Genomic DNA, 12,613 nt, shown 5'->3' with positions numbered 1-12,613 from the left:
TTCTTTAAAAACATCATTTTTGAAGAATGTAAATCTTTACAACTTATAATCATATTTTCCAAAAATGTTTCTTCTTGGATTTTTCTTGTTACACATATGTTTCTACACTTTATTAACCACCAAAAATGAGGGTTATTCATTTAAGAACCAAGATTAAGTAAAACCTATATTTTTAACTTGGTTTCTTGAAAAATCATTCATGAAAATTTAGATCTACAAGACTTACATCTCATTTTAATCATTATTTTACAAGAAAACATTATATTCTCTCAAGTCCATGGTTTATGTGAGGATGATTCATTAAACTCTAACATGTTCATCCTCTCATCTTGCTAGATTATGTTTTTAATCATGATCTAGCAAGATCATATGATGATCTGCATCATTTATATAAGCAAACAACGATCAACAAGTAAATCACACATAAACAACATGATTTCTTCATGATTTTAGCTTATGTTCAAGTTTCATTCTCTTGATTCTTAGTGTTCTTCAAGTTAATCTTCATGTATCATCTTTTAACCACTTAGATAAGATGTAAAATGGAAAGATTAGTGTTCTTACCACTAACTCAAGGCTAGGGATGATCAAGAGAAGAAAAGAGATGGATAAAAGCAAATAAAGAAGGTCCTTGAACTTCTACAAGCTCCTAGCTTCCTTATGCAACCTCTAACACCTTTGTATAAGCTTGGAATTGATTGAAGATGAGTGAATGATGGTGGTTATGGTGGTGCTAATCTCGGCCAAACCCAAAGGAGGAGAAGAAAGAAAGATGAAGTGTTGGTGTGTTGGAGTTATGAGAAGTTATGTCTTAGTGTGTATACTTATAATCCAATTTCTATGTAATTTCCATTGTATATTATGTCTAATAAAGAGTAAACAAGATCTATTTAAATATTAGGATAAAATCACAAGGTGGGGCCCTTGTTGGCCGTTCATAGGTTGGGGGGGGGGGTCTAGGCATAGGTTTGAACTATTAAGTTAGTTATTAGTTGAAATATAAGTATATAGTTAGGGATTTAGTTATAAGATATTTATATAGTGTGTTATGATGTCTGGGGACCATAACTAGCTTGGTAATGCTAAAACAATGCTTCTAGTGAAAATTTGGTGTTTCGGGTAGTGTCCGGTTGTTCGGTTGGTTACTGGTTCGTTAAGGTGCTAAACTATTCAGTTTAGTGTGCTTTATGTACCCTTTTATGACACTTTTGATTCCCGACACTTAGGAAAGTATTCAGGGCCATTTAATCATATTTCTGCATGATATTAATGTGTTTAAATGCTGAATTTGCTGATTTTCTGCAGAATTCTGCAGTTTATGTGAGTTTTAGGCACTTTCCGGCACTTAAACTATCACTAGGAAGACAGTTTTGTGATCCTTACTTTCCTACGTACTATACTAGTGTAATACTTGGTTTCTGGCTCATTCTATGTCTCAATACAATGTCTGTCTATTTACTGAACCCCGTCAGCATTTTTCTGATTTGTCTGATAACTGTGCTAGCTTTGTTTTCGTGCGTTATTTGAATCAATAAAGTTTGCATGTAATAATGTTATGACATTAAGCTATATGTGATGCACATGTATGTATGATAACAATAATCAGAAAGCAATTCAAGCAATTAATTGTAATTCAGTGCAGTCATTAAGCACTAATCATTATTTAATAATTGTACGGATACCTGGAATTTTGACAGTTGTCACATTAGGAGGCCTCCAAAATCTGGAAGCAGGCTCCAAAGAGATGGGAGAAAGAATTGAGATATCTACATCCGTGCCCACCCCGCCATTTATGCCCATATACACACACAAAATTCGTTAAAATAGTTACATTCTCCGATTTACATAACACCATGACGTTAGCCCTGAAAACAATCCTATAAATATTCAATAAGAAGTAAATGATCAGGTATGCGCTATCTCTCTTTCTCTCTCATTGTACTCTTTCTCCATACTCAAAACTCTTTCTACGATTGGATACTTATTCTCATGCCGGAGGGTGATTGCATGAGGACCTCTCTTCCTGTGACGAGGCTTACTGTGGATAGTTTTATAAAAACGTCACCGAAGAAACAAAATCATCACTGATCAAGAGTGAAGCTTTAGCATCAACAAACTAGGTGCCAGGATTTCCCTCTTTAATTTAAATGTTACAAATGAATTATGAGGCCGTAGTACACCTATGATGAGACCATTATGGTCATTTGTCCACACGTGAAAACCCAACGCAGTACATGTAGGCCTACGATAAACCACCGTAATGTTGTGGTGCGTTTGTTGCAGGCGTTAGGGATGTACACGAGCGGTGAGCTGATTCGAGTTCAAGCTTGCCTAAGCTTAAGGTCGACTTGTAAGAAAAAATTTCAAACACAATTTTAGCTGATGAGAAAAATTTTTAAACATGAGATGGCTTTGACTCGACTCGTTTGTCATTTACCAATTATTATATTTATACAGTTAAAAAGGTGGCCATTTAGCCTCTAAATTTTCATCTTATCACTTGGTAGTCAACTACTTGAGCTACAAATTTCGGGTTGAAGAAGAGAGTCTTTGGAGGAATGTTATTACGGCTTGTCATGGCAGGAGAAGAAAGTGGTCTATTCTTCCATCCAACCCAGCGATGTCTGGCGTCTGGAAAAACATTACAAATCTTGAATCAAGAGTTTTAATCAAAGGTAAAAGATTCCACTGCTTCATCAAAGGGGTGTTGGGAAATGGTAAAAGTATCTATTTCTGGTTAGATAAATGGTACGGCGATGTTCCGTTGATGGTCAAGGGGCCCAGGTTGTTTGCAATCGAAGAGAAGAAAGACTGTCGGTTTTGTGATCGGTTACCGGAGGTAGGGGGTTCTGGCTCGTGGAATTGGAGCTGGTCCAAGAATTCTTTAAAGCTAGTTGAAGCTGCTGATTTGGAAGAGTGCCAGAGCTTACTGTGCGGGGTTATTCCTACTGCCGGGGCGGATAAATGGAGCTGGACACCAGATAATTCAGGCATTTTTTCCACAGCATCAGTTAAAGCTTTGTCCGAAGAGGTCGATAACTCCGGAAATAGTGTTTGGAAATGGAAAGGTAGCTGGATTCCTTCGAAATGTAAAATATTTATTTGGAGATCGAATCTCGGTCGCATCCCAACTAGGAATGCTTTAGCTAGGAGAGACATTCAGATTGATTCGGAAGATTGCATTCTTTGCAGTGATGCTTCCGAAACGGTAGATCATATTTTTTCGGCGTGCGAAGTTTCGTTAAGGGTTTGGCACAGGTTAAGTGTTTGGGCCAAGATCCCTCCTATCTTTGCCTTTTCTTTCAAGGATCTGTTAGTTTGTCATAAAGGGGCCGGAGTGGGCAAGAAAGCTAAGGAAATTGTTCGTGGGCTCATTTTGGTGACATGTTGGTGCATCTGGAAAGCTAGGAACGATAAATGTTTCTCAAACGGTAGGGGTAATAGTGACGAAATTTTCGGGGAGGTAAAGTCTTTAGGTTTTCTTTGGCTTAAATGTAGATCCAAGCATAGAAACATAGATTGGAGAGATTGGTGTAATTATTCTTTGTATATGTTGTAGTTGGTTCGGTGTGGGTCTTCATTTTTTGGCGAGGCCAGCCGGTGTTAATGAATGTTTCCTTACCAAAAAAAAAAAAAAAAAAAAAAAAAAAAAAAAAAAAAAAAAAAAAAAACCCTTGGTAGTCTCGTAAGCACAAAAACTCGGAAAACTGACTTTTATTGAGACTCTATCCTTTGAATCTAAATTAATTTGTATAATTCCGTGTATTTATTAATTTTATATAGTAATCTTATTACATGATGTAATGTGATTTCCGTATCTTGAGATATATGCGTCGTTAAAAGAGGTGTGATCACAGGCATGGTCTATGGATTCAAAACAAGAGGAAGTAGATATAGCAATATACGCATGCTTTCACCGTCATGTCGCATAAAAGTCGAATGCTTTTACTTTTAAAAAAAAAAAAATTAATCTCATAAATTCATAATTTTATTGGGTTATGAACATGTATAATAATACAAGGTATCTATTTCAAAAATAAAATATTCATATATAGTATGTATTAATTGAGCAAGAAATCGGTCATAAAACATCAACGTTAGTTAGAAAATCTTGTTAATAACTATGAGATTACATATTATGCATTCACGTCTGATATGAAATTATATATCAATATGTAATATCACATTTCATTAAAATTGTAAAAAATAAATATACTTTTAGTGATAAAAATAATTGAATGGTAGTATATTTCATCGGCCACTGGTAAAGAATCCAAAGTAAAAATAAATTAAAATAAAAATCAGAAAAAGCATGCAAATTAAAAACCCTTAAAAAGATGCAAACTTTTTCCCTTGTACATGAACCCCAGACACCCTTGTTTTGATCTCTCTCTAAGCATACAACACTTGCAAAACACACAACAAACCCTACCATTTTCTTGATAAAATCTTTGTCACAATGGTTAACAAAGGCGTCGGCTTATTTGTCTGTGTTATTGTTATTGTGTTAGATATAATTGCAGGTATTCTTGGTGTGAAAGCGGAAGCAGCACAAAATCAGGTTCAATAACTGTTTTCTCACTTCATTTACTAGAAAACAAACTTTCACTAACAGATCCTCCTGCCATTAGTGAAAGTTTTATGATTTGTAGTGAAGTAGTTCATATGAATGAATTTGTGATTTGACGATTGTTTATTGTGTGATGAATAGGAGAAGCACTTGAGGTTGTGGTTGTTTGAGTGCAAAGAACCAAGCCAAGAAGCATTTAGGCTAGGTTGTGGTGCAATTTTGTTGTTGATTGTAGCTCATGTGTTGGCTAACTTGCTAAATGGTTGCACCCCTTGTAGTCAGGATGAGACCCATAAAGCTTCTCTGGGGAGACAGTTGTCATTGCTATCCCTCTTCTTTACATGGTATTTTTTCCATCATTAGCTTTATAACAAGTTAAACTAGGGTATTTTTATGCCAATTAACATGTAAATTCATCATGTGTGTGATAAGAATATCCGGTTCGTGTAAAATTTCCGGGTTCTTGTTGGGTTAGACCCGCCAACATACAAGCAAGACCCATTTAGCAGCCCCAATAAAGATGAATAAACAAATGTTTAGGGGCTGTTTGTGTACCTCGTAATAAGTCTCTTAATGGTTCAGACCTCTTACTGGTTCAACACTTAATGGTTCAGACTGTTTGTTTCACGAGCAGATGTCTGAATGGTTCAGACATTTGCCTCTAAATGGTTAACATTTATACAATGTCTGAATGGTTAAGACCTCTAATCTGAATTGGTCAGACAATTGTCTCTGAACGGTTAATAATTATACAGGCTCTTAATGGTTCAGACCTCTAGACCTCTTACTGGTTCAGCACTTAACCATTCAGATGTTGCCAAACAGCCCTACTTGTTCCGTTTATTAAATAAAGAAAAATGTTGATATTATAACATAAACGAACTTGTCAATCTTATACATTGCTCTGGATCAGGGTAATTGCAGCCGTTGGATTGGGGCTGCTGGTGATCGGGATGAAAGCAAATCACAAATCGAATGCTTCTTGTGGACTCTCGCATCACCGTTTCCTTTCTATGGGAGGGATATTGTGTTTCGTTCATTTACTCTTTTCTACCTTTTATTACGTTACTGCCACTGCTTCAGCCCACTGAAAAGTCAAAAAGATGAAATGTTTTATTGACTTTACATTGCCAAATGCCAATCAATGTGTTCTGCTTTTACACATCCCCTATCCTGCTTTCGTGGACCTTTTTGTCATTCTGCCAATTCCCTAATTTACCCCTGTTGTTTAGATGTATTTCAACTTTTAGTTTTTCAAGGAGTAACTACACTTTCACTCGTTAACGAGAATCTTTGATTTTTTTTCTTTACAACTAGTGTTAAACCCTCGCGTTGCGGCGGGGACATAAAACTGTGCCAAGTTGTATTAATGCTATACCCCTGTTAACGACCACCAACACCGGAAAAAATCATGAAACAAAATAAATAAAAAATGGAAAGTAACACTGGGCGAAACGTAGACGTAAAATCATTAAACCACAAACGCGAAGAAATCAGACTGAAACATAAAACATAGAAAAAAATAACTAAATCGATATAGGGACGTGCGAGTTGCGACGAACCTATTAAACGGGAAAAATAGATGTGAAAACATTTTACCACATACACATGTTACGCGTGTATGGAAACGAATAAAATTTCCAAAAGATAAATTAATGTGTATCACAAAAAATACATAAAAAATACATACATCATTTAAGTAAGTAATAAAATTAAAACAAAGAAATCATAAAATAAATAATAGTAATAAACATAACAATAAAATATAATATCTCATAGATTCACAATTAAATGTTTTTGAAAAACTCACCAAGCATAAGATACAATACATTATTATGCTCATTAAAGTTGCTAATTGATATATGAAAATAGTACATTACAAAGGTGAATTTTTACTTTATAGTGTTTGTTATTATTAATAGTTTTTGTTTACAAAGGTGATTTTTACTTTATATTGTTTGTTATTGTTAATAGTTTTTGTTTTTTTTTAGTTTTAATGTGTTACTTCAGTAATCTTGTTCCTGTATTATTCTTGTTTGATAATGAGATGATAATTCTGGTCTAAGGGTGTGGGGGCGCTTTGTGGGGAGTCTAAGCGGGGAGTGGTTACCGCGCGGGGAGAGGTGCCGCCATCAAGGTTCACCGCATGGAGGGGATGGATTTGCAGTGAGAGGTTACCGCATGACGGCATGAGAGAGGGGAGAGAGAGGGGGTGACTGGTTAATGTGGGTCCACTCTTTTTCCACCAATCATATTTTTTTCTTCTTTTTTTATAAAATAATAATTGTGTGAGTGGAGTGATGCCAACGTTTAAGTGCAAAATGAGGACTTAAGAGGGGAGTTGACGTGGCGCGTGCTGATTGGGTGTGCGTAAGAGAGGTCACTCCCCTAAGAGAGGAGTGCCCCTCTCACCCTAATGGTTTTTCATCCAAACATCGATAAATGTTTTGCCTTCTGCGACGCCTTTCAATTTTCATGTTTCATATTTACGTGTGTGAATATATGCTGGTATCATGTGTTGTACATATGTGCATATTTACCAGCATTGATAACATAATATAGCGATTTAAAAAAAAATATATATATTAAAAAAAACTGTGTGGTTTTAGATTATTTTAGTCATTTTTAGTTTTGTTCACATTGGTTTTCGTGGTGATTGTGGTCTCCACCAGATCACCCCAAAAAAGAGGGGTGTGGAAACGGCATGACCAAGCGGCGTTGGTGGGTCCATGTTGGTTTTTTTATATTTTTTATATAGTTGAGATTTATAAAATAAAACACAAACTTATATTAATTTAAAAAAAAAGTTGCATAACATACTAAAATTTTTAGAAAAAACTAATTAAATCCTAAAAAATTAAAAAAAAAAGTTACTAATTCCTAAAAAAAATACAGAGTTCGATAAATGTTAAAGTGGGGAACCCACTTAAATTCGGATTTCTGTCGTGCCTCCACTCGATCGTCGTGGCTCAGGTCCCCCGCAGGGACACGGTCGAAACAAACTTTAAACCGACCCACTTCAGTTTGCGTTCACGTCCCCAACGTGTTTTTGGTATTGCTGGAACGCTTGTCCCCAATACGCGGTTTGACCGTGTTGTAACGTACGTTGTGCATCGACGATCGATGTGACAAGCGCGATCTCCTCCTCCGTCCAATGCACCATGTTCGGTTTTTTGATGTTGGTTTGGTCGAAAAGATTCGTTATTTGGTGTGAAATTGGTTGAAGAAGATTTGTAAATAATTATGGAAAAAATGAAGTTTGGGATGGGTATTTATAGATAAAAATTTGTAATTTTTTTTAAAAATTTGATTTTTTACTTCAAAACCGCCATCCCCAACGGCTATGGCTAACGGCTACCCCAGCGTCGGGCTTCAAAGCCACGCTAGCGGGGCAACGCCGTGGCCAACGCTAGCACGGTGTGGGTTAGCTAGCGTTGCCTGGCATACCCCGCCCCACACCCGCTAGTCTTTACATTTTCTTCCCATTAACAAAATCTCCATTCACTACAATGGTAGTTAACTGAGGGGCGCAGTGCAACGACCGTTAACAGAGCCTTAGTTAACCCACAACTAGCCTTATACCAATAGTGAACCACACCTACCAAACAAATTATACTGATTTCTTATGTTCATTTGTATAATTAACACGTGCTGACAGTTTATACAACCAATTATTCCTACACAATGAAGTATTCTGTTGTAACTGATGTATTCTAAATCTGGGATGTTTCAAGGGCCTTAAAGAGTTAACTCAGTCTTATTTGTATTGCATGTTCAACAACTTAACCAATTGCAGGAAACATCAGATGAGTTGAAGGAAGTATGTCTGTCTAAATGTTTACAACATCGTACTTCAAGTGTCGCTAGCTTAACGTTCTTTCCCATTTCTAAAGGATGTATCCTCGGAAATAAATCATTGTGATCGCCTTCTGGTTAGAGGTGTCGACCCGACCCGGACAGTCTTATAGACATAACAAGCTCTAGTTATACATTGTGCATGAACAAAGACAAAACAAGCTCAAGACCTTCTATAAGCTCGACTCCGGTTAGATGGTGACGCAGACTGTCCTCTACTCTGTGTTCTCCCCTGCATATGAGAAACCAAATTTTGTAGGCCCCAGAGGGATGGATACGGAAACTCAAAGATAAAGTTGTTTATACCTGATAAGATGATTTAAACGCTGCTCTTCTTTTGAGGAAAACCTTCATAGCCTGTTTCTTTTTCTCTTCTGCTTTCAGTTTTGTTAGGCTGGGCCTGTAGATGATTATAGTTCGACCGATTCGACCAACCACAACCGAACCAGTGGCTTCCTCTAATCGACTCACTACATCGTCTAGCTCTCCCGGGCAGTTGTTATGAATTTTAAGCTGTTGCCATTATTAGAATCAATATAGATAGATTTCTCTTCTTAATGATCTTTAAATGAAGACATACTATACAATAGTATCATGTATAAACAATAACCATAAGGGCATAATGGTCATTTCGCATACCTCCTTTTAAACAGAAATAGGGTTTAACTTTCCATGGTATCTAACATAATAGACCTGATTAGTTCAGGGTTCATTCATAGTGCCCCTCCACAACCATATCGATATTAGGTCTTTTGGCTAAAATAAAGTGCAACTAACGGGACTTGAACCTAAAACCCTGTGCCACATTTGAAACGAAGCCCCTAATATCGATCGAAAATTAAAACCTAATAAGGTACTTTTGTTTACCCATTGCCGGTATGGGATTTGGTAAAATGCAGCTGCATGGGACAAGTGAAGGGTTGGGTGGATTAGGGGCACCCCGGGAGTTTAACTCAAATAAAAAATTTATACAGGGTAAGATTAGGTTAGAACACGATTCTATTGCTTGAAGTTGTTTAAGACCGTGCGTAATCGTTCGATTTGGGGCGTTTTTAACCCCCACAACGCCCAAACCACGCCCCTAAACGGCCCCCCGGGGCGTTTTTTTGGTCCAAATCAGTTGAGGCGTGCTATTTTCCACGCCCTTGCCCCCGTTTGTTTGTCCAATCACCCTTCATCTTCCTATTCTTTGTCCAATCAATTTTTTTCATGGTTTTTTTTGTTTATTTAACTCTTTAGACCCCTTTTAACATAATAACCACATTCCCACTACACCTCTTTTAGAAAAAGGCCCCTTTACTAACTAGGACGACACCTTTACTAACTAGGACGACACCTGGCGGACAACGCCTGGGCATTATTCGCCCCAACCACTACGCATGGTCTAAAAACTAAAGTAACAAGTTTTGTTGCAGCCCATCAAACACACATTTATATGCACAATTAGGTTATAAAATGCACATCCCAAACCCCCTCCAATTTGGATAAGCAAGAATAGAAAACCCAGGAATGAATGATAATAATACCTTGAGAAGCTCGTTGGCTTCTAGGGTTTCAACCAACGCGGTGGCCACGGAATCGGTAACGCCGGACTTGCCCACCTGTTGAGATTTAAGCTTTTTCCCCAAACTATTGGCATAAGAGCCCAACTCTTTCTTCTCTTTAATACTCATGGATTTCAATTTCGACAATAACTCCTTGTGCGTATTCGAAATTCTACTTTCACTTTCACTTTCAATGGGAGGCTTGTCATCGATTTTGGGTTCTGAAAGAGCGTCAGTTTCGGTAGAGATGACAGCCTCCGCTGCGGTGGTGGTGGTGGTGGTGGAGAGAGATCTTAGTGAGGAGAGTGTAGTGCGAGAGATGGGGTGGGGTGGGGTTACGATGGATATACAAGGGGTGTGTTTCAAGAGTTTGATGAAAGAAGGTGTGATGGAGGAAATACGGGTGGTGCTGCACGGTGGTTGACGGCGGAGAATACATCGGAGGATAAGAGGGGAAGATAATGATAAAGCGCCCATGTTCTTGTTCCTTTAAATGCTTGGCCTAAGCTCTACTTTGCTTTCTATATGTGCATCCATGGGTATTAAAAGAAATCCCCGGATCCGAAAATATCCGAATTTATTCAGATTTTAAATTTTTTTGGAATGCGAAAACTTTAAATGTCATCTTAGTTGTTATTTTGACAGTTTAGTCTAAATGTTTCATTTTTTTTCTGTGGGACAAAAAGGTTTCACCATTGCCATTTTAGTTCACTGGGTTAACTTTATCCATTTTTTCTATTAACAAGAAAGGCAATTCAGTCATTTTATATGGCCGAATTGCCTTTCTGGTTCATAGAATTACATATATAATGACTGAATTGCCCTTCTCGTTAACTGAAAAAAATGGATTAAGTTAACCCAGTGGACTAAAATGGCAACGGTGAAACCTTTTTGAACTCACTGGGGAAAAATAAAACCTCTGGACTAAACTGGCAAAATGGCCCAAACCACAGGGACTAAAATGACATTTAACTCTAAAATATATATTTATTAAGAGTTAACTTCGTTTTTGTTCCTTGTGATTTGACCCAAGGTCGTTCGTACGTTTTTGGAGACCCTAAGCGAACTATGAAGCGGGGGCCCTAATTTCGTCGATAAACTCTCCTCCAATCCCGACACCATGGGTGATTATCCTTACGTTTTTCGTCTAGTGGTAGCCGATAGCCTAGTAATTGAAAGCAAGTTGCGATGGGGAGTGAGAACAATGGTTGCGGCTGTATTTAGGGACTTTAGGCCGCTAAATATTGATGATTATGTCGATGGTTGTTGTGTTGTAATAGTTGGAAATCAAGGCGAAATGAGTTTTAAAACTTTGCTTTTATATTTGGGACTATCTTTATACTAATAAATAAAAATAAAGTACACATGGATGATTTTTAAGCTTCTTTCTTTAATTTTTGCCACTTGTCATTTATTAGGGTGTAAGGAGTGGTTAAACACTTTGGAGTGGTAAACTAAAAAACCGGCCAATCAGAGCGCGCCATGTCAATCAGTGAAAAGTGTTTAAACTTTGGTAAAAAGTGTTGGCAATGGTTTAGACATTTGATAAAGTGGTAAACTTTTTTTTTTTAAAAAAAGGAAAAAGTGTGATTGGTTGAGAGATGGAATGGACCCCACCCACACACCCCCTATCTCTTTCCTTCCTCCCTTACCGATTCGGCATGCCACCACCGATTTGGCAAACTTTGGTGATTAAACACATGTTGGCGGTGGTGTTTACCGATCGGTAAAGGGGTTTGCCACCATTTACCGATCACCACACCGTACACCCTTAGGACTATTTTTGCCACATGTCATGTTGTGAGTATTCCTACATTTTATTAACCCTTTTATTTGTTCTTAATTAATAATAATTAATAATTGATGGTATTAATTGACTTAATTGATTTTAAAATTTTAGTAAGAAATGTTTTTTCTTCAAAAAATTTAGGTATTTTGTAAATGTGGTCAACATTTAGATTTAATTAATGCATTTACTGCAAGTAAATTATAAATGAGTTGTAATTAACTAAATTCAATTATGCATATCTTTAAATGTGTATCTCAAGGTATTATGATGCATGCAAGTATTGTAGTAACACTCTTAGTTGAAAAATCATTAATTCATTACAATCTTGATCACTTAAGTGTGTGATCTTGGGTTCAAATATTACGAAAAACAAGATATTCGTTGTTAAAAAAACAATATATGTAGAGTTTTTTTTTCCAAAAGGGCGTAGTGATTTGGTGGCGATAACCATGGAGTCCCCAGATTTAACAAGGAAGAAGATAGGATTGTTAGGGGATTTTTTAGTATTTCTTTATTTTTTTTATAAAAGAACCCATTTTGATAAATACTTTTGAAACAAGTCATTTTGGTAAATAATTTTGTCAACTACACTCTTTTAAAAAAGCAAAACCTCGTCAAATGTACACCAAAAGTTGTATAGTTTAATTCGGTAATATTATAAGTATACTTGAGACTAATAAAATAATTAAAAAAAATACAAATGAGGTGCTTGAAAAATATGTGGAGGTATACTTTTATACTTTTTTTAAATTTTATTTAATTGTTTTTCAAAGATATACTTTTAGAAACATACTTTATACGTATAAAAGTTTTTTTTTTTACATGAGGTTATAAAAGATTGCTTCTTGATGAGTT

At 36.5% G+C, this 12,613-nt stretch overlaps 2 protein-coding genes across 2 annotated transcripts; one reads left to right on the top strand and one right to left on the bottom strand.

Annotated features, from left to right (window-relative positions):
* The first annotated feature begins 4,347 nt into the window (after positions 1-4,347).
* Positions 4,348-5,854, top strand: LOC110940401. The gene is made up of 3 exons (XM_022181950.2): positions 4,348-4,561; positions 4,712-4,914; positions 5,484-5,854. Exons 1-3 carry the CDS (start codon positions 4,460-4,462, stop codon positions 5,659-5,661), a joined length of 483 nt encoding a protein of 160 aa, XP_022037642.1. The 5' UTR covers positions 4,348-4,459; the 3' UTR covers positions 5,662-5,854.
* Positions 5,855-8,262: 2,408 nt separating this feature from the next.
* On the bottom strand, positions 8,263-10,481 carry LOC110940400. The gene is made up of 3 exons (XM_022181949.2): positions 9,952-10,481; positions 8,732-8,938; positions 8,263-8,657 (listed from the first exon to the last, which is right to left on the bottom strand). The coding sequence occupies exons 1-3, from the start codon at positions 10,444-10,446 to the stop codon at positions 8,589-8,591; spliced, it is 771 nt and encodes a 256-aa protein (XP_022037641.1). The 5' UTR covers positions 10,447-10,481; the 3' UTR covers positions 8,263-8,588.
* Positions 10,482-12,613: the final 2,132 nt, after the last annotated feature.

The sequence above is a fragment of the Helianthus annuus genome, chromosome 5 (assembly GCF_002127325.2).
Source record: "Helianthus annuus cultivar XRQ/B chromosome 5, HanXRQr2.0-SUNRISE, whole genome shotgun sequence".
In the NCBI taxonomy this organism is placed as follows: domain Eukaryota; kingdom Viridiplantae; phylum Streptophyta; class Magnoliopsida; order Asterales; family Asteraceae; genus Helianthus; species Helianthus annuus.
Note: the sequence above shows the minus strand (reverse complement) of the source record. Positions and strands in the feature narration are given on the sequence as shown.